This window comes from Anas platyrhynchos, chromosome 1 (assembly GCF_047663525.1).
Source record: "Anas platyrhynchos isolate ZD024472 breed Pekin duck chromosome 1, IASCAAS_PekinDuck_T2T, whole genome shotgun sequence".
NCBI classification, from domain to species: domain Eukaryota; kingdom Metazoa; phylum Chordata; class Aves; order Anseriformes; family Anatidae; genus Anas; species Anas platyrhynchos.
The window spans coordinates 11229664-11251652 of record NC_092587.1 but is presented as its reverse complement, the minus strand read 5'-3'; the positions used below and the strand labels follow the sequence as shown (position 1 = coordinate 11251652).

The 21989-nt window shown below is 36.2% G+C and overlaps 1 protein-coding gene across 3 annotated transcripts in view; it reads right to left on the bottom strand.

The window, feature by feature from the left end:
- SEMA3C (semaphorin 3C) overlaps positions 1-21989 on the bottom strand; it is a 152098-nt gene that overhangs the window by 99490 nt on the left and 30619 nt on the right. For all 3 annotated transcript variants that reach the window (XM_038181280.2, XM_005016705.6, XM_021270344.4), the window contains exon 2: positions 20057-20197. In XM_038181280.2, coding sequence (XP_038037208.1) covers positions 20057-20159 — 103 coding nt within the window. In that variant the 5' untranslated portion in view covers positions 20160-20197. The remainder of the gene's footprint in view (positions 1-20056; positions 20198-21989) is intronic.

Here is a 21989-nt window from a genome sequence, read left to right as displayed (position 1 = left end):
GCTACTAGTAGGTATATAATAAAATTGCAAGTATGAAAACAAGAAACTGCAGCCAGAACTCAGATCTCACCTACTGCTCCTCAGCCTAGCTGAATTTATTCTGATGTTGTCTTCTGTTTGTTTGTCTTTGTGTGTATGTGTGTGTATTGTAGAGACAGGGCTTAAAAAAAGGAATGAAAAGGTCTCTTCTCTGATTACCTCACATCTCCAACTTACTGACAGTTATTAAGGAAACATGGTCTGAACATGGTCTGGAACTGTAACTTCTGCCTCTTTGCTACAAAACAAAGATGAAATTAATCTTTTTTTTTTTTTTTTTTTTCCTCCACACTTTTTACTATATACAATACAGAAAGTAAAGTAATGTCTGCTCAGTTCTTTATATGTAAACTATGCAAACATTTCACTTCAGGCTATAACCCTTCATCTGGATTCCAGGCTGATGGAGGTACCTGCAGACCTGAATAAAACTACTAAATACCAAGAGTTGTGTCATATTCATGTCCTCCACAATTCTCCACTGGCTAATTCCGTGTAATGTTTAAAGAAGTATGATGGGTTTTGGCAACATTTGTTTATTTGACAGGGTTGCTTCAGCTCCCAGTCTGAGGTTCTTAACTCTCCCCAGGGGCTCAAGTGCAAACAACAGACACTTAACACTGGGTTTGAATCCCACTATAGGAGCCAGCCATATAAAAACTGTTGTTGTTATACAATTTGACACAGCATTCCTTTGTCGCATTAGCCCTCATTTTGAAATATTATTTGCACAGTTACTATCTAGTATGTTGTACATTCTACTATGCTGTGTGTTCTAGTATGTTGTGCATATAACATATACCAAACAGCATCATTCACTAAATTGTTTTTTGAACACCATCCACTATAACTTAACAAAAAGTTTTCAGGTATTACTATTACAGACCTTTGTACTGGACTGGACCACAGTATTTGAACCATTTTACAGTTCACCAGGGAGTGAAAAATATATCTTAAGTCCTCAAATCACAGCTCATTAGTTACCACAGGTATCTATCACTCAGTTGAAATGTCCCTCCTTTATCCTAGCTAGCAAGGCTTGGAAAAGTAAGCAGCTATAAGGATGGTTTGGTGAGAATTTTCTTGTTGCTACAGAAAGCTAATCCCATCTATCCAGACATTAAATGCATTCATTCTTGTTCTTTTCTGCTAAGCTACTAGTGCATTTACTATTGTACTTAGAATAGTCTAAGTACACATTCTTGTTCTCATTCTTGTTCTTATTTCTTGCTCTAAGGTAAACTTTATGGACATATTTTTGATTATTTAATGAGAGGTATGTGAGCTTCCACTGGGTGCTTAAGTGCATTAAAAAATCCATGGTATGTGGCTACCAGGCGTATAAAGTATATAAACCACACAGTGAACAGTGACTGTATTCCTACTCAATGGTTAAAGGCACAAAAGAACCATGGGAACCTTGCTTCAGCCTTTATTTCTGGCTTTAGTAAAACAAACCTTAATTCTTTATTTGTCAAATTGCTATCTGTTACAGTTTGAACTTTCCTTAAGCTTTACTCTCCTAATGAAGTTTAATCTGCCTCAGGTTTAAAGCAAAAGAACATTGTGTGTTCGTGTGTATACAGTGTGAATGTGGTTTTGCAGAAAAGGAAGTCTTCTGAATGTTAGGGGCTAAAATCAATGGAAAATGGAAGCCAGCCTATTGCCCTTGTTTTTCCAGCTGTCAAATTTTACTCTAATAAAGTAGATAGTATTTCTTTACAACCCCATTAGTTTTTCCTAAGCAAACTGACAATACCATTCACTGTTCTGTGGACGCCATCTCCATAATTTATGCTATTCTTCTGTGAGAAATACCCTGAACACTTGTGTGTAGAAAAAGGAACCTTTCAGCAATGTGTTCAGAGGCCCAAACATCTCTTCTACTTTATTTTACCTTTTCTGGGGGGAGTGGGATGGGGAGTGGGGCAGAGAACTAGATATAGAAGGGAATAACTGTGAATCAATGAATCAAATTGGAGGAGACAGTTAAGTGTGAAGAATTGTCAAGGCAAGGCACATTTTAGCTTGGCAAAATAGTATGCAGTCTCTTAAAGAGCTTAGAAAAACAACAATAGATTTTATATAAAGAGAAAGACATTAAAGAGACCAGCACTACAAAATAACTTTATAATCATACTAATCAAAAGATAGCCAAAATGGAGTTGGAAAGGGTGCAGAAAATAGGAACTCCACTAGGTGAGATGATCTATGATTTCACATAGGATCTTCTGTTAAATTTGTACCTACAGAGCAGAACATCAGGTTTCTTATCCATGGGTCTGTAAAGTGTGAACATTTATTCAACATGCCGCTGAAGAAATTCAATAGGTCTAGCTATTAACAGGAGTCAAAATCAAAGTAGGAAGAAAAACTTCAGAAAAAATTCTGCAGCTGTAGAATTCATATTCTAATTCATATTTGTAGAGGATACAGTCAACCCCTTCAGTACTTCTATGGTCCTCATTACTCAGGTATTTACAAGCTTCCGTCACTAATAATTTTATTGTTCCAACACCTTCATAAATAAGGAGGCAGCATAAGCACGAATGGCCACATATATACTAACAGTATTAAAAAGTGTATAAAAATTCTAGGTATCTAATGTTTCTTCTGAAATACTGAAGTATTGAGTTTCTTTTCTTTAAATATCTCTGTAGCTGAGTTTTCTTACTCTTTTTTATTTTGAAAAATTGTTATTTGATTTTGACTTTACGTAATTAAACCAGTAAGGCTGGAATTTGGCTTTTACTTTCTCCTTTGTACTAAAGATGCTGGAAGAAATGCTCTTACTCTTAGTCCATTTCAGAAGAATCTTATTCTTACCATAATGGAAAAAAGGGCAGGTTTAATCAGTTAGGTATGAGACATATTTAATTGACTGCAGGAGAGACAGTAATGAATTATTGCTTCCCATCCACCCCCATATTCTTCCCACTCACTAACAAAAGCATTAGCACTGCTCTGCTGAAAGAGATAGTATTCTGCTTTTAATTTCACCCTGTCTTCTGAACTGTAGTGTAACATTCTCTCAATTAGGAAAATTAAATATTCTCAAACACGAAGATATTAACTAACTATGAGACAATACAATTACAGAGAAGTGCTGTTTTTTTAACCTTTGTCTGAACTTGTAAATTACTTATTTCTTTTTGTGGTAGCTGCTTGACATGCCTCATTGTAGTTACTGCCAGTTGTCATAAGATAGCAAAGCACACAAAAATCTTTAATTCTGCCTCCACCAGACAAACCTCAACAAAAACCCTGGGTGAAGTTGTGTGGGGTAGTGGCTAAATAGGAAAAGGAGAAAACAAACCTACAAACCAACTCTGTCTCTATAAATAATACATGGCAATTACTGGCATGGACAGTGAAGAAAGGACAGCAGGAAACGTGTACCCTTTCCGTCACTCCCAAGGGAACAGACAGGGCTGTTCTCAGATCTTCAAGTGCCACCCTGTTAATGCAGCCCCACTTCCACAGGCTTTGAAATCTCTGAACCGGATGAATGCTTCATGATGAAGTTGGGATGTAAGAAAAAAAAATAAATATATGTATATATAGAAACTTGTTCTATTTAATTTATTTTCACTCTGACTTTCACTAGAAAGTTGAATACTCTCTTACAATGAAAAAAGAAAAACACTGAAAAGCATTATGCATCACTGTGCTCATAACAACACACCTTCTGTTAGACTAGAGAGTGATTAATTGTAGTTGAAATACTGAAACCATTGGAAAATATGATCATGATCCAAAGCTTATTAACATCAGTGGACTTCAGAAGGATTTATAATTTGCTTTTTTGCTAAATTAAATGTCTTTTTAGTTGTTGTTTCCTTGTGTTTTGCCAAAACCCAATGGAAACATATAAGGCAGAGAAAGACTGCATCGGTTCACACTATATGCTGTGGATAAACCTCTGTGGGACATTTTAAAATTAAAATGCATCAGTTCAAAGTGTATGGAGACACAGACATGAATACTGTGTTTGTTTGTTTGTTTTTCACATTTTGTACCATAAGATTTTGTAACACAAAGTTCTGTAAGACAACCTTAGTTTCATTTGTGTGCAATATTCATAAAATTGAATTAAGAATGAAAGCTAGGAGAAGCAGCCTTTCTCTGTCTTTTCTCCTCAAGAATTTCCTTGGTTTTGACATTTTTGGCTTGCCTGTTTCTGGAGTCCTGTTGTATCAAGACTGCTCGGGTTGTACTGAAGCAGCAGTTTTCAGTTTTTGCAGCCCTGAATTAACTGTGAAAATAACAGTAATAATAATAGAAACTTCCAAGACTTACTCTTGCACTCTGGATCACTATTACATGTCACAGTCTATCTATGACCACACCAGGGGACTGTGCCCTCTTTTCCATGCTGAATATTGATGCAACGTAAATAGGTTAGAATTACTGTCTGGGTGGGATATGCATGTGGAAGCAAAAAGTCTTAATCCTATAAAACTGTTTACATTAATTATGGTCTACAAGTAGAGCAGCACTAAGACTGTTATTTCTTCTACCTTTCTTTCAGTCTCTTTATTCATGTGCAGGAGACAAAGCAGAGAAGGTGCAGCAGCTGGGCAAACAGAGGTAGCATATTTTGCTATGAACTGTGACCCCTAGATCCCATTATCTGAGCATTATCTGAGGAAAAAATCAATTATTTTATCCAAGAGCAATCTTATTGGTACTTTGTATCAGTAAGGAAATGATCAAAGGATTTCCTTTTTCTAACAATTTTGAAAGAAAATTGTTTTGTATGTTCTTCAACATATCTTAATTGCTTCTTCTATATCATCAATATTTGTTAGATAGCAGATAACAGCTGCTGAGAGATTTAAATCACAGAGCTTTTGAAGGCTGATGGAAGCATCTAGCTAATATTTTCAAAAGGCTCTGGGATCTGAACAGATATCTTCAGGATTAAGGAAGATCAAATAAAAATTAATACCTCTTTTCAGAGACAATCCACCTGTCTTTTACGACACGGTGAACAAATCTGTTTGCACGAAGTAGAGTGTAAACTATTGAATTGAAATACTTTCTAGTTTATTATTCATATAAAACTTCTTTTGATCTTTTGTTTTTTTTTGATATTACCAAAATGATGTACTGCTGTGGGTACTCCAATGACAAGACTTAATGCCCAACATAATAAATTAATAGGGACTGGTAATGGATGCATAGGCTTTTCATATTTAATTGCTTATATGGATTGAGTATTGGGCAGGGATTGAAAAGTATAATCAGAAATTTACAAGAAAACTTCTGTAAAAATGGCTGGCAGGGAACTTCTTCATAATACCCAGTCTCAAGAAATACTCAGAAACTACCACAGGACTCAACACCTGCATATGTCCACACTCTCCAAAAAAAACCCTCAATAGTTGTCTAACTCACTAAAGCCAATTAAAGCCTCCTTTTTCTTCTCCAGCTGAACACTGTACAACTTAATAGTCACTAAATGCGTACACAGACATATATACGGTCCTGACTCTGATCCTACTCAATTTGAAAGTGGCTGAGTGAAGTATTATGATATGATGAAGTCACACTGTTGACATGATATGTGGAGATGCACATGGAAAGAAGTGAAGAGATGGTGAGCAGCTCTGGAAAGGAGCAGGTTAACATTTGAATGAAAGAATCATTTTCTAAGACTAAAATCAAATAAAAGAGTAAATAAAGTTTCTAGGGCACATAACATGCAAGGAGAATTGAGAGAACTGGGTTTGTTCAGATTTAACAAGTGAAGAAAAAGGCATCTTAATACCAGAAAAATGCTATCAAAGTGGGTAAGCACATGTTGTTCAAACAGGCTGTGGAATCTACAACCTTGAATTTATTCAAAACTGAAGTGGAAACATCTCAGAACGTCCAGATCTAATCACACCTACTTTGAGAAGAAGGTTGGCCAGAGGCCCCTTTCAGCCCACATAATTCTGCGATTCTATGAAAGATATGGAAAATGTATTTTGTTGTTGTTGTTTAGTTTTGTTTTTGTTAAATAATTCTTAGTAAAAGACCATTACAGCTTTTCTGAGAAGCTAAGGCAAGTTTTCCTGAACAAGTCTGTACAACCTAACAATCGATACACTTTTTATAGCTTTTCAAATATTCAAAATAATTTGGCAGCATTCACATGACTGAAAAGAATAAGCTCAGAAACACATACCATATTACCGTATTTTTATATGTGGATTCTGTGTGCGTGTCTGTATTTGTTAAATAACAGAGCTTAAGATCGTAAGCCATCGAAAAGAAAGAAAATAATTTTAAAAATTATTTAATTTAAAAATTAAGAATTATTTTCTTAATATTTTATTTAATCTTCTTAAAAAATAAATAATTTTTAAAAATATTTATTTAAAAATAAAATTGCTTAAGCAAATTTAGGATGATATGCACACAAAATGGGATGTGGCCAGGTAGTTTAGACTTTTTTTTTTACTCTGGACTTCACAGTATTAGTATTATTTTTCCATACTTTTTGCTACATACCTCCGCCATACATCAGGTAATATAAAACTTGCCCAGAAGTAGACACATTTACCTCCACAAACTGAATCTGCTTTATCTGCTATATGCAACATTATACACATGTACACATGCAAAGTCTGAGAATGAAGAGAGACCAGATGTCATGTTAAGACTGTTTCTGAGACCAAAGGTATGCTGTAAAATTTTGTCATAAATATTACTTATTTAATTTAGCATTAGTTTTAACTTGATATTAAAGGATTTCATTAAATTTCATCAAATTCTGTATCTGCAAATCTACTTACATTCTGCACATTCGTATGTAGTGATTTATTCATGAGCTCAATTTAACAAAAAAAAGGCAATCTTTTTTGTTGTTGTTAGTTTAAAAGGAAGAGCGACAAAGCTGATGAGGGGCCTGGAGAACAAGTCCTACGAGGAGCAGCTGAGGGAGCTGGGTTTGTTCAGCCTGGAGAAGAGGAGGCTCAGGGGCAACCTTATTGCTCTTTTAAAGTACCTTAAAGGAGGCTGTAGAGAGGTGGGGGTTGGTCTATTCTCCCACATGCCTGGTGACAAGACAAGGGGGAACGGGCTAAAGTTGCACCAGGGGTGTTTTAGGTTGGATGTTAGGAAGAACTTCTTTACTGAGAGGGTTGTGAGTCATTGGAATGGGCTGACCAAGGAAGTGGTGGAGTCACCATTCCTGGAGATCTTTAAAAGATGTTTCGATGTTGAACTTAGTGATATGGTTTAGTGGAGGACTTAGTGTTAGGTCAGAGGTTGGACTCAATGATTTTGAGGTCTCTTCCAACCTAGAGAATTCTGTGATTCTGTGACAGCAAAGATTGCATTCAGAAAATACAAGCAGAATCATCTAACAGATTGCTTTCATATTATTTCATGCAATACAGCATATCTATGATTTCTACTATTCAATTCATACAACACACAAGCTTTCAGACTTGGAAAACCACACTTCAGGCACAATAATGTGCAGTAGACATAAAATAAACAAATAAATAAATAAATAAATAGATAGATAGATAGATAAAAACTCATGGTGTTTCCATTGTGGGCACACAGGCTGCCAGGTCATTTGGGTCAGATTTCTGAACTTACTTAAGAAAGTTAACTTTCTTCTTCTGAATTTCTTGATAAGCTGTCCTGGGAAACACTGCCAAAGTTGATACAAATGTCTCACACCTGCTGAACAGTGATAAAATCTCAGAATCACAAAGCATGCAGATTAGAAAGGACATCTGAAGGTTATGTTGCCCAAACATATTCTCAAAACAGGACTAACTACTGCAGTGAGATGCGGTTGCACAGGAACTCATCTAGCTGAATTTGGAATATCTGTAGAGTCCAGGCAGGCACCTGGAAATCCTCTTTCAATGTCTAACTACCCCATGGTTTTAAAAAATATATAAATATATAATAATAATATTTTATTATCTAATCAGAATTTATTTTTCTAAAACTTGTGACTTTTGTGCCTTGTCCTGTCACTGTGCACATCTGAGAAGTACCTGGCTCTGTCCTCTTGATAATACCCCATCAGATGGTTGAAGACAGCTTTGAAATGCCCCTTAGCCTTCTCTTCGCCAGGCTGAATATAGCTGCCTCAACCTCTCCTTGTCCATCACACGCACTAGCACCTGTAACAGATTAGTGCTCTCTCATTGGGCTTCTTACATGTTGTCAGTCTCTTTCATGCTGGGGACTGGAAAACACAACTGTCTCTTTCTATGATCTCTCCTCTCTGAAAATTAAAACAAACAAATTGGAATGACTGCAGAAAAAAATTAATATAAGAATGTAATTAATAGGTCAGAATGATGCTCTACTTCTGTGTAGAAAATAATATTTTGCCTTGTAACTGAGAATGGAGAGATACACATCTGTACATTCTCCAGCACGGGAAGATCAGGTATCTCTAGGTAGCTGAAGTCATCTTCTAAGGAGCTGGAGACTACTTCTGCAGCAGACGTTATGGGTGGATGCTCTTGTACGACATGAGCTTAGGTGGAGTAAATTCATCGCAACTCCTGTGTTTGTGAGTAACCTCCATAAGGTCCCTAACCTCTTGGTGACAGCTACCTCAGCCTTTCATTCTCTATAGAGAAATAGTTGCTTTCTCAAACAAATGTTTTAAAGCAAAAGTATCCCCCAGTCTGCTCTTTCTCTCTCACCCATTTCCACATAGGAATCATACCTATCAGCCAAGAATTAGATCCACTTTGAACAAAACATACTTTCAGCTGCTCAGCAAACTGGTTGGGGCTATCACAGACACAGAGCAGTAAAAATAAGCAAAAGGAATGGTAAACAGTGAATGGCCACCTTGTTTATTCAGAGTGCTGAAGTTTGTTGATGTCACACACACTCTCAAGTTTAGTTGAACTTAGATGTTTTTTCTCATATGCACCCTGATTTCAAAAGGGAGTTTTCTCCTACTGGTTGGGGAAGCTTTCAACAGCCACAAGCAAGGTATAAAGAAAGAGAATAACCTTAAAGCAAAGGCTTACCACGCAGAGTCTGACTGAAAATAATTAAAATAAATAAATAAACACCTTGTCTGTTTGCCTTTTGGATAAGTACAGGTAGACATTTTTTCACTTCTATAAGGAAAAGATAAGTGAGAAACTGAGTAAACAAATGAATCTATTACTGGAGAAAAATATTAGATGATAACTTATTTCCAACAGGTCACAGTTTTATATTTTGTTTTCTATAACTTTGTGGTCTGCAAGCTGAGCAACCACAGAGAAAAATCAGGTGAACATCTCTAAGTGTTGCTTTGGTGGCCTGGAGGGAATATATGTTGTAAGAAGGACAGACTGCCTCATAATCAGTATTCAGTGTCTGGCTCCAACACCAATACCGATTAAAAAACACTCAGTAGAAGCATGAATATAATAATTTTTAATGGAGGGGAATCTCATCACTGTACAGCAGTGCTGGAGTGCTCTTAAAAGAGAGAGTGCATTGGCAATGACACACTGAGAATCTGGAATGAAATGTGTCTCCTTCCCCTGACCTCCCCCCCCCTTTTTTTAAAAAAAAAAAACAACAAAAGAAGCAAATAGTAATTTAATTCAACATCTATATCTGTGGCACAGTCCACACAAATCCAACTTGAAAAAATAAATAAATTAATCTTTATTATTTAATTCTATCAGAAGACCCCCAAACACGCCTAAGTAAATTACCACTCTAGCTATGAATCCTGCCTCAGTATTGATTCAGCTGGCACAACCTTCTTCTATAAAACTCTCTTCAGAGCCCCTGCATCAGGGTGGTCTGTTCTCTCCAGCTGCTGGGTAAAATGCTGAATTCCTGCGCTTGCCCCTCTCCCCCATCATCTGCTGTTATTGAAGTGGACACAGCAACAGCATTTTCTAGTTGCATACATACATTCAATAACGTCAGACTTATGTCCTTTCCCTTCAATAGGCACCCGTGCTAGTGCTTCATAAACTCACTGGACACTGTCAGGATGTCAGGGTGGGAGGAAGAATTCATCTGCAAAGAAAGCGCACGGTGTCCAAGCAGAGATGCTCCCAAGAGAAAGAGCATGGTGTCCAAGCAGAGATGCTCCCAAGTGTTAGAGGAAAAGATGGGTCCAGATAAAAGCTCATTGTTTGTTGGACCTGCCTGGTGGGCCAAACCATGGTGACCAAATTTGTAAGTCTTATCTTTGTTTCATATCATTCACAAACCATGTCAGTGCAGACAGTGACATACCCTACCACACCTGAAAGTTTCAAACGACTTTTGCAATTTTATGCAGTTTTACCACTTCAGGAACAGCCTTTTTCATCTTCCTTTGTGAGCTTAAGAACACATTTGGAGACCTAAGCTCAGGAAATGGTAGAGAGGAGTCTGAAAAATATCCAGTGAAATAAAACTCACTGACATTTGATTCTTCTCCTACTGTGCTTATAAAAATTATGTTGGAAAAAGTCTCAAGTTTGCAAGTGGATATTTGCAAAGGAAAACAAGGTTGCTACAGGAGAAAAGAATGGCTGGCATCCTTCTCATTGTTACGGGAATTACTAATACTATAAAGATTATAAAATATTTAATCTGAAGTAATGGCTTTATAGGTATATTCCTTTTCATGGTTTATTGCCACGAATGCACAGCTTTATTTCCTTAACACAAAACACCTCATAAGGACTTCCCAGGTTCTTTTGTCTTTGCTATGAGTATCTGCTTTAGGGAAGAAAACAAAACAAAACAAAGGGATAGTGCTTTATTTTTAACAGTGGCAGAAAGTGGGATTTTAACAGAATAAACTTAAAATATTCCAGCTGTGTTCACATTGAATCCATCAAAAAGTTTAAGTTCAGAATCAGTAACACATGCCAACTAAATTCTTTTCAGGCCTCAAAAAGTACATTTTTGAAAAAATGCCAGGCCTCTCCCTGAAAATAACATCTTAATGGCTGATATTTAAAAAATGGAAAGTGCCATTCTAAAGATATAAGTGTTCACTTTTTTGTACACTAGTTTGATCTCTTGGTTTGTAAGAACACTCAACATATTAACACAGAGACTATCAACAAACTGCAATGGCAGGTATGCAAGCTGATTATTTCAAATGAAGAGGAATTTCTAAGAATTGTAGAAACCAAATGTGTTATGAACTACCTTGTGCCACTGAAATGCACCAGAATAGTCAGTGCGTGACTGTCTGCCCCAAAGAAAACACCGTGTTTCATTCCAAAATGGCTGTGGTTCAGTAGAGTACAAGGAAACTCCAGTCTTGTTCTCTTCTGAGACCAACAGTTGTTTTCAAGGAGTTTTCGTATCAGCTTTAGGATCACAGCTTGTAAAATGTTTGAAATCAAAAATCAGAAAACACCATTGTGTGTACTGAGGTACATATATATACACTGCTTTGAATGCACATGCCTCTTTGCTTTAAAAACAAATCCCTTCAGGATTATGAGTACATCTATCCTTTCCCCCTTTGTTTTCTATTGCACTAATAATTTTTGTGTGCATATATACCGTGAAATTTATCTTCCACTGCTGTTCAAAACTTTACATTCAAATCTGCTACATGAGAAGGAAAGAAAACGAACCTCATCATTCCCACCCATTGAAGCGAAGGAGCAATCAGACACTTGCCTCACATATTTCCATTATCCCTGTAAATCTAATGCCGTAGCTCCTTCAAGCTGGGTGTCTGAGATGCATAGGCTGATTTACACAGATGTCAAAAGAGGGAAAATATTTGCCCAATTGAAGTGATTCTAAGCTGACATAAATTGATTTATTCTGCATAACTTGAAGCTTCTAAGAGTATTTGTGTTTTTCCTTAAGAAACGTAAAGGGAAATTGTATTATTAAGCAAAATAAAATATATATATGTGACTACAACAAATGATCAGAAAAGCAGGTGACAGAGAAAATCCATAAAAAGATATACTAGACCTCTTTGTTATTTTCCCAGTCGGATTTGTAAAGTAATGATGTCACATAAAGGAACTATGAAATTGCAAAGGAAATACTAAAAAGGAGATGATAACAAATACTGCTGAAAGTTAGTTTTAATAAGTTTAATAGTTTTAATACATTTACAGTGTGACTCTAAATGAAAGTCCTTTTTCTTCATTGCAGTATGCCAGCCTGACCCTATTAATGGCTGAAAATGATGCCTTTATTTAAAAAACAAAACAATACAAAACCTTTAAAAATGCCTTTGACTTTTTATTTTTTTAATAATTGTCAGAATACATTTTGATTTTCCATTAGGCAACTTGGCAACCCAGGATGAAGGAGATGTCTCCTCATCCAAATGCTAGAAGATAATTTTTGTGAAGCAATCATTTATCCCAGAGCAATATGCAAGATTAAGGAGACAGTTCAAAAGTCTGGTTATTCATTCCAAAATATTTCTACATATTGCAATTCATGAAATCATATTTGCACTTGAAATTTGTACTAAAACTAAAAGCTTCTCATAAAGATAGGGTGTGTTTTTATACGAAGTATCTACTTACAGCCCACAAATAATTATAATAAAAATATCTCCATCCTTCCTCAAGCTAACCGAGCTCATTAAAAATGCTGTATCATGCTCCAGAAAAGCAAAGAAGTGTTGTATCCTTAGATGGTGGTTCTATTTTGGAGAGAGTTAAGAGATCAGCCCTGAAGGATTCTCACAGACAAACTCTTAGCTTACAGTGATTTGAGGGCTTGTTGTTGTTAAGCACTGGTGAAATTTCTTTTCTGAGATTTTTCTATTAAGTTGGTTGGGTGAAGGAGAGGTGTGAGACAGAAAAATATTTGTTTCAGATAACAATGAAATACCATGGATTACAGTTTCTTGTGGACAAGATACATGATGATAGAAGGAAACTTTTCTTTTTTTTCCAAAATGTCATCTCTTTTTTGCATTACTGTCTTGGAATATATAATTATTTTAAGGTCTTTAGTTAAAAATATTTATACTGTATCTCTGAAAATAACCTAAACATAAACTGGGGTATAACTTGTGGTAATGGGGAAACCTTTGTAACACACACTTTTGTATGTATAGCTGATTTGCTGAGTGAGAGCAGTAGTTAGGAATATCCAATATACTATCTGCTGTTCAAATGGAGAGGAAATGACCTCCACCAACCTTACCCACACAAGCCGCAAGGTACTTTCCTCAACAAGAAAAAAAAAGAAAAAAAGCCTTATATTCACATGGACAAGGAGAAAAATTTATTTCTCTGAATGGCACGATGGTCCTACCTCAAGACAAAGGGTGGTTTCATGGTAGAGACAAAGCTATTACTCTGTATCTTCCTTCTGCTGTGGTACTAGAGTCTTAGGTCCAGGATATCATTAAGCAGGATTTTGCTTCCAGGAAGAAGCCACATCACTGGCAGATAAAATTCTGATGCAAGTGTAAAATGTTTATTCAAACAAACTCTAACTGTACCAAGTCTGAACTGAATAAGGATGGAGGTATGAAGGGAACAGAGGAATAACAGAGAGGTGTAAGCCCTCCATCAATCACTGTCTCCTATTTCATTTACTGGAAATGCACGCTTCAAAGTAAGAGAGAAGATCTGACATCTCACTGATTCATGCAAGTAATGGAAAACTGTTTGCTCCTCAGATGCATCCTGAGACCCCCAAAAAATTGCAAGAAGGAAAAACAGATATCCTTCTTTTAAATTGATGCCTGACACAACCACAGCAGTCTGAATGTAAGATGAGATGTCACACTGTGAATCAGAAAATTTTGCCCTTATCAAAGCCCTCTCCCCTGAGAAAGAGTGCCTAGGCTTTTTATTAAGGAGTGTTATTGAGAACACTGAAACAGCAGCACCACAAGGAACAAAATACACCTGTTGAAGAAACAGTCAGTTCAACTGACAGAATAAGGTCTTGGTCTATGTATTTATTCATGACAGGATCTCAGTCAATGCACTTCAATAAAACAAGTAAATATTGCGAGTCACATCAGTAATTATATCTCATACACAAAAAGGCTTGTGCAGCACCACATATAGAAGTGTACTGTGAACTCATCCAGTATGGAAATGGCTCACAGAGGAGTTATTGTTACTGATACACTGATAAATCTGAAAAATATAGGGTATTAGAAATGTCTATGACACTTTTCCCATTGCATTTTTTTAAACATAAAAGAACTGATGTCTGGTATAATAATCACAATATAATTGTCTACGTAGGAACTTCAGGAAACACAAGGAAGGCTTGTAACAAGAGAGCAGTGTAACTGGCCAAGATAAGCTGATTTCTTCTGCGACAATTGAGACAGCATAAGATGTGTTGAATCTGTAAAAGTGTTCTAAGATAAAGTTTGATTTTTCCACACTAGAAATCAAAGACATGGTTCATATAGGGGTCAAACTGACTGAGTTGGGGAACAGAAAGAGACCAAAGGAAGTAAGTAATTTCTTAGACAATATATCTACTTTCTAGCATTAAAGTCTTCTCAATCTTTGTGAAATTTGGATAACTATTTCATCCAACAACAGGGTTACATTCATAAATTTTTGTCCTAAATTTGGGGCCTGATAATTAACCACCTTGAAGACTATTTATTTATTCATTTTCTCGTGTACTGACTTCAGAGAACCTACAATCAAATGAACCAAATGTTGCCTGTGACTTCAGCTTTATCATATGGTAGTTTTCATAACTGAAGTCACAGTACATACAATTTAACTTTGGGTACAGAAACAATACAATAAATTATCTTTTCACACTCTTTCAACAGCGACATAGAAGCAAAGTCAATGATACTGCCACTGGAAAAGAGTTTGTGTGAAAATAAACAGGCTCAATATCGTTTAGCAGTAGTATCTCTACCCATGAAACTCTAGAAAGAACACTGAGCTCTTTAGATTGTGCTTCCTTTAATCTCTTAGAAAATATTTTGTTACATTTAACTCATAGCTTATTCAAGAAATTCAATTTATATAAGAGTAAGATTTATTGCATTATGTCTTTATCTGTTGATTTTTAACAACAGAAATAAAGGCAAAACAAGAAAAAAAACAAACACTGTATACAGAGAAGACAAAAATCTAAAAGCTACCCCCAGACTGTAATTTGTATATTAGGTGTTTGTCTTTAGATAACTAAATCTTTGGTTGTTACTAAATGTAACTCCAAATGTAACAATATTTCTTATCTTTAGTAGTGAAATTGATAATTTATTTGTAGTTGACAGTAGTAAACAATGAGTTAACTTCTTAGATCTCCACAGTGAGACAACTGAGGGAAAGAAATTTCACATGGTTATTGCTCAGAGCTTTATAAATCAGCATCATTTAAGGTCCATGAAGCTGTGAAAGCCACAAGTCAGTCACTTTTGAGAAAAAGTGACCCACGATTTGCTAAATATTAAGCCTACAAGAGATTTCTGGAATAGTTCTGCATTAAAAATAGATAAATAAATACAATGTTTCAATGTTTCCCTCCCCGCCCCCCCTCCCCCCATCTCGAATACTCCTTTACTGCAACTTCATTTTGAAAGTAGTTTTCATTGCATGGACACCACCATGGATTCAATCAACTATTTGAGCATAAACTATTGCCTACTAGATTGTTGTCAGCACAATGTCTCCCAAATAATAAATGAACTTCTTATTAACTGTGGTAACATTAACATTACAATGAGGAATTGTTTAAAAACAAGTTGTACTGCTGTTGCTCAAGAGCTCAAAGAAAATGGTTCTTAGTTCCTTTATTTCTCCTTTAGGGTAACCACAGGGGTTGCATTAAATCTTTTAAAATATGTTGACAGTTGAATGTGTGCTGCTGTTGCTCTGGTGACATTTTATGCTATTTAATTGTCATTAATGAAGCTGACTGATACTTTCTTAAAAGTGCTTTACGTGTTCTAGTAATTTTATGACAAAAAGAGAAACAAAACAGTCTGCAAATTAGCCTTGATCCACTTCTCATATGGAATTTTCACTGGAGACAATGGGAGAATCTGCATGGGAAATATCTGCTTGGCCAGACATTTTTAGGCAGGAACGCATGAAATGTTCCTGGTAAATTGTGAAATTAACACTTGTTTGCGTGTTTCCATATAAATTAAAAATTCAAAGAAGATGTGTTAGTACATATTTTCAAAAATAAGAACTGAAACTTCTTTGACCAATTCAGAACCTGGTATTAAAATAGCTTGGCTCAGCTCATTTTAGGATTGTATTAAAACCCAAAATGTAAATGGAAAATGGAAAGTTTGACACTATCCTGTAGTCTCATAACTCCTCTTATTATGATAATACTCCCACTGGCTTTGAAAAAGGCTTTGCCCCTATAGAGACTGAAAGATACAGCTCCCAATTATCTGTTCAGGAACATGCTGTAACAAGGAGGAATGCATGCAGTCTGAGAAAGAACAGGCACTGTGCTTAATAGTTCATAAACAGATAAGGTAAGTCTTATGCTATGAGGCAAAAATAAATTATGGGTCTTTAAATTATGATGGGTGATTTAAGTAGATTAAGGAAGATCTATTAAAGGTCAAGGAGCCAGAAGAGGTAAGAGGAAGGGGAATGGTGTAGGGAGATGCGTTAAGTCCTTCTTCCATCCCAGGTTACTCAGCTCCCACATTCTCAGTGGTAATCACGGTAGACAATCTGCTATTCCCCATCTGCTGCATGACAGACTTCACATCTTTATTTTAGAATCAGGAAAAGCTAGAGCCACCTTTCTTCAACTGCAGCAGCTCTTCAAGTGCAGATGTTATGCAAAGTTGACAACCTTAGCCATTACACTTACACAAGACAATTAAATTATGATAAATCACTCCAAGCGAATTGAGAACCCCCTCACCACATTCACTATAGGCCTGATGTTGTTTATAACTAAGTATACCTGTGCAAAGCAAGCAGATCACCTCCAGGCTGACCTTTTTCTTTTATGAATGGCTATGCAAGGTGGAAACCAAACAAAAATCAGGCCTAGGAGCTCTGTGTGAAATGGGAATTGTCAAGACACTCAGGGTGCAGACAGCAATAAGTTCCACACTCACATCAGATGCACATTTAACTACCTCAGCTAAGTCATGAACTACATTTTAATTAGTCAAGAGGCCAGGCTTTTAATTTCAAAAATAGAAATTAGGGTAGCAGTCCTTCACCCATTGAAGTTAATTGCAAAATGCCTATTATCAGGCTCTTGAGGTATTACACAGGCTTACTTTTTAATTACATTTGATTCTTAATGAAGTAGATGGCAAAGAGAAAAGCAGCCCATGATTCAAACAACTCACATTTTTATCTTTACTGATGAACAACAGAATAGGTCAAGATACTTGCTGGATTTTCCCATGAGAAATGCTGTGATGTGAATAAGCTCAATTGACTTGATCCTGAAGGAGCAGGTTAGCTTTGAAAAGCATCACTCATTTTCTCTTCCTGTACACATTCCACCCCCAAAACTTAGACAATGTAATTACAGATACTAAGCCAAATCCAATTCAGAACTTGAAAAATATCATGTAAGTATCCTAAGCTTAAATGACTTGTCTTTATTGTCTAATGTCATTTAAAACATAAGGAGTCCTAATTATAGTTTTATTTTCAAGTGATGCACTTTAAGAGTGACAATTCTCTAACTGACAACTTCTCAGGACATGAAGACAGCAAATTACTTGATATTTCTACATGATTTAAAAACAAAAAACTATGAAACAGCTTATGCAGATAGAGTATATTATCATACTTGTCAAGAGAACAATACAAAGTTTCACCGTTTTCCTCTTATTTCAGTACCCATGTAAATAAGTGAAGATTTATAGAACAAAAGTTAGTTTTATTGGCAGGACCATTATCTTGCTACACACAACAACCTGCAAACTCTTCTCACATAATGAAGACTGTTTCTTACCACCTGGATTAAAAATAAACTTACTGTTTTTACACTGTATGAAAAGTTCAGCCCTGTATTTCAAACATTACTAGACATATTATAAAATGCATATTTAGTTTTACTTTTACACCTTTGAAAGACCCATTAAAATCAAATATTTTATATATACACATATACACTTTTAGAAAGGCTGAATGTTGAGAAATATTAAGGAAATTAAAATGTCCTTTTAAAGATAACATCACACATAATAGGTAGCACTTACTTTCCACTAACTTTTACTGAAAAAGAGGCTCTCAGTTTTACCTAAGCAAGCCATTACTTTATTTATAAAGGACATGGTACAGAACAAACAACTCCTATATCCTGGCAAGATCAAGCTGTAATTGATTTAGCTCATTGTGACACAGAAATGTCATAGTTCCTTGCAAAGGAAGGGTAAATAAACTCCTTTTAAAGAACGACAGAGAAACTAAGGCTTCAGTTGACACATTTTTTTTTTCCTCCACTAAATCCCTAAGCTTTTTTTTTTTTCTCCCCTCCCTTCCTATGGGTGGCCCTATGTTTCAGACTCACAGGATGACCACTGTGACAAACCAAAGAATGAAAGACAACTCTTGAGTCCAAGTTAAAACCACTTGCCCTTATTACAATTCTCTCCCGTTAACAATGTTGAATACTGTAAAACCTGAGCTCTTCCTACCTCATGCTCATATAGTAGGTCAGGGGAAACCTAAGTTACAGTCAAGGCCTCTGGGAACACAATGTGCAAATCTGAAACAGCCTGTGTTGTGTAACTGTGGCACACATGCAAGTGTAATACACAACCATGGCAAAATTTACTTCTATGTTGAGTTGTGTAGAATCAGTACCATCTATGTTATATCAGCATTACTTACACAAGGAAAAAAAATTTTCATGCACTTCTTCATTTGGCAGCTACCACTTGGAACACAATTTTTGTCATTGCTTTTACTGGAACTATGCCATTTTGTACCAGAACTCATAAGTTTAGGGCCCTAAACTGTACAATATACAATACCTTGCGGTTGTTCAGTCTGCTCTTTGATATTTTCAGAAGATCTAACTTGGCAGTCTTCCTTCTGAATGTCTCTCAGACTCAAGAGTACAAAGTTATATTCATTGCTGTGAATAGCAGTTTGAGTTACATCCTAGCTATAGTTATTCTTAAAAATGATACTTTAAAGATTGATCAGACCATGCAGACTATCCCCATGGCAGGACATGGCAGTGTCAAGAAAACCTTGCACTCAAACCATACAAACCATCCTAACACAGACATTATTGTTACAGGGTGCAGGAAGCCTTCATGCCTCACAGACAATCCCAGAAAAATGAGAGGGTTGAAGAAAGTAAATGCCCTTGTATTTAGTGACAGATGCTCAAATTTAAAAGAATTTAAGGTAAGCCCAAAGAAGGGGCTTCTCACATGTTCCCAAGTGGTGATTAAACATGATGACTAAAATACTACATTTAAGATGGGGATTAAAACTAGAAGAATAAACTACCTTGCTATTAAAGTAATATTGAAGTAATTGGATTAATACAGTATTGCTCATCACTTCAGAAGTAAATTGTTTTCAAGAGAAAGGTACATTATTTTGATTGCTTGTTTACAGTACGCAGGCATCAGCGATTATAAAATGCTAAGTACACCTGACCCATTGTATGAAACACACAAGGACTGCTATTTTGCCAAAGGACTACTGTATCTTCCCATATTGTAAAACCTTCAAGCACCCTGATTTTCAAAGTATAAAGTTCTCAGCTGGTTACCAAGTAAAAGCAACTAGACTTACCAATAACTTTCACTACATGACATGTACTTCACATGCTATTATCTTTCAAATGAAAAAAAAAAAAATCAAGAATAAGAAATAAAACCTTTTTGTTGCTATTAAGTCATAATAATTTTCTAAATGAAGAGAAGGGATTATTACTTATGTACCCATAACTATACTAGGAATGAACTTCAGGTGATAATCAAATTTAAACAGGTACCTCAGCAACATAAACCAAAAAAAAACAAACAAACCAAAAAACAGTTGTGAACACAAAATAAAAATTTCTACTAAGTTACTGAATGGAAGGCAGAGACGAAAGTGTTCAGTCATAACACTTGCTTAAGAATGCTTATCTTCTGTCTTACCATTGAATGATAAAAACACCCTTGCTTGAGGCTGGGAAGATCCTCTTACACTGTTAAAATAAATAAATATCCCAATCACCAGGTGCAGTGCAAGAAACGCCATCTCTTCAGATTTGCAGCTTAATATCCAAGAAATGAAACCTGAAAGAAAGAGATAACATTACTGTTACACAGTTTGGTGGAGGAAAAACAACAGAACAATCTGTGCTAGAAAGCTCTTCCATCTGAAGCCATAATATATGACAATGTGAAGGAGACACAGCACTTCTGTTTTTTTTCTTTATAGATCTGAAAATGGTTTTCTCTAGCTGTGTTCCATGATGGAAAAAGAGCTCTCTGCCTGTTAGTATGAACCTACAGAGCCTTAGTTTTGGCTACAGAAGACTACGACATGAAATTCAGTTTATTTGAATAAGGACAATTCCACCTGCTGGAAAAATAATTATACCAAATGTCAAAGCAGTGCAAAGCAAGGACAGGAGATAAAGTTTCACGAATAAAAAGCTGGCTGATATTTTTAGACCTCTCTCCTTCGTTTACATCATACTTGATCTCCCCACCTCGCTTTTTTTTTTTTTTAAACATTTGAAATCAGCAGTGCTTGGAAATGAGCTTTGAGTTTTTGTAAGTTGAGTGCTCTAACAGCCAACTACATCCTCTTTTAAGATGAAACCCTGAATATGCGTGTCACTAATTTCAAAAACATTGAAATCAAAAGTATTTCAACATGCTTGAAACTATTAATTACATTTGCTTTTGGGGATAGCTACTTACAGTGTGCTTACCTACTCTCTTAGACTTCTACAGAGCACTGCAGTTACCCTGCATTGGACAGTGTGTAAACTATTGAGAAGACTGAGCTCTTGAGAGAGCCAGAAGACACAACAAAATAAATCTGCATCATTTCTTAGGTCAGGAAGACTCGCAGTGGACTTGAGCTCTCTGAAGTCAGGGTCACTTTTCTATCAATGCCAGTGGACTTTGGACCAGACCCATAAAATCCAGCAGACATTAGAAGCTGAATACTGCGTATCTTTGATGTTCCTCAACTGCATCTCTCCAAAAACTGAAGTCTAGATTTCATTTTACCTATGAGAACAGCTTTGGTCTTAATGGTATCAGTGGTGTTCTTCAGTTCAGCTGCTGAAGTGAAAATAAAACACAGTCTCATTTCAGCCACATTCTTCTTCCCTGCTTATATATAATACATATATTTTCCATTTTGACATCAACAGCCTTTGTACTAGACACCACTTATTGGTTGATCAGGTGGAATATTGGATCTATGGTAAATGACACCACTTTGAAGGACACAGTTCCTAAGGCCAGAAGATAGCATTAAAAATAGTGTTTATGTATTATACAAAATGTATATTTTTTTTCATGAAGAGTTCTCTTGCCTGTGTAATCAGTTTACACTTCTTTACCTCAGATCTGCTCTAGCACTGCAGTCCCTCCAGTGGAAGACAGTATTTCTACATCCTTGTTCATTTGGTCCCTCAGATTCACACCTGCCCTAAAAGAACTGGCTGCAACCACCCCATCATGGCAGGAACCAGCTGTTAGACAGGGATGACTTTAGGTCAGCACCAATTTAGGTTGTATACACTTCAGTGACTAAGAGGTAAAAGCTCCATATCTCATTACTAGGTCCGTCACTTCCCTATCCACTCAGTGTAAATCATTTTTAAAGGCTTCTCTCCGCATTAGACTTTCATACTAAGTTGGGAGTGGGATGGAGAGCATGCAAGACAGCACACAGCTCTGTAGCACAAGCAGTAAACTACCCTGCCCAGTGTGCTCTGGGGTACTGCGAAGTGCATGCAGATCAAGTAATGCTACCACCCTGCTAATTGACAAAAACACCGGTGTCAGAGATTTTCCAGATACAGATCTGGTCTACAGAAGAAACATATCCATTCTGGCCCAGTTT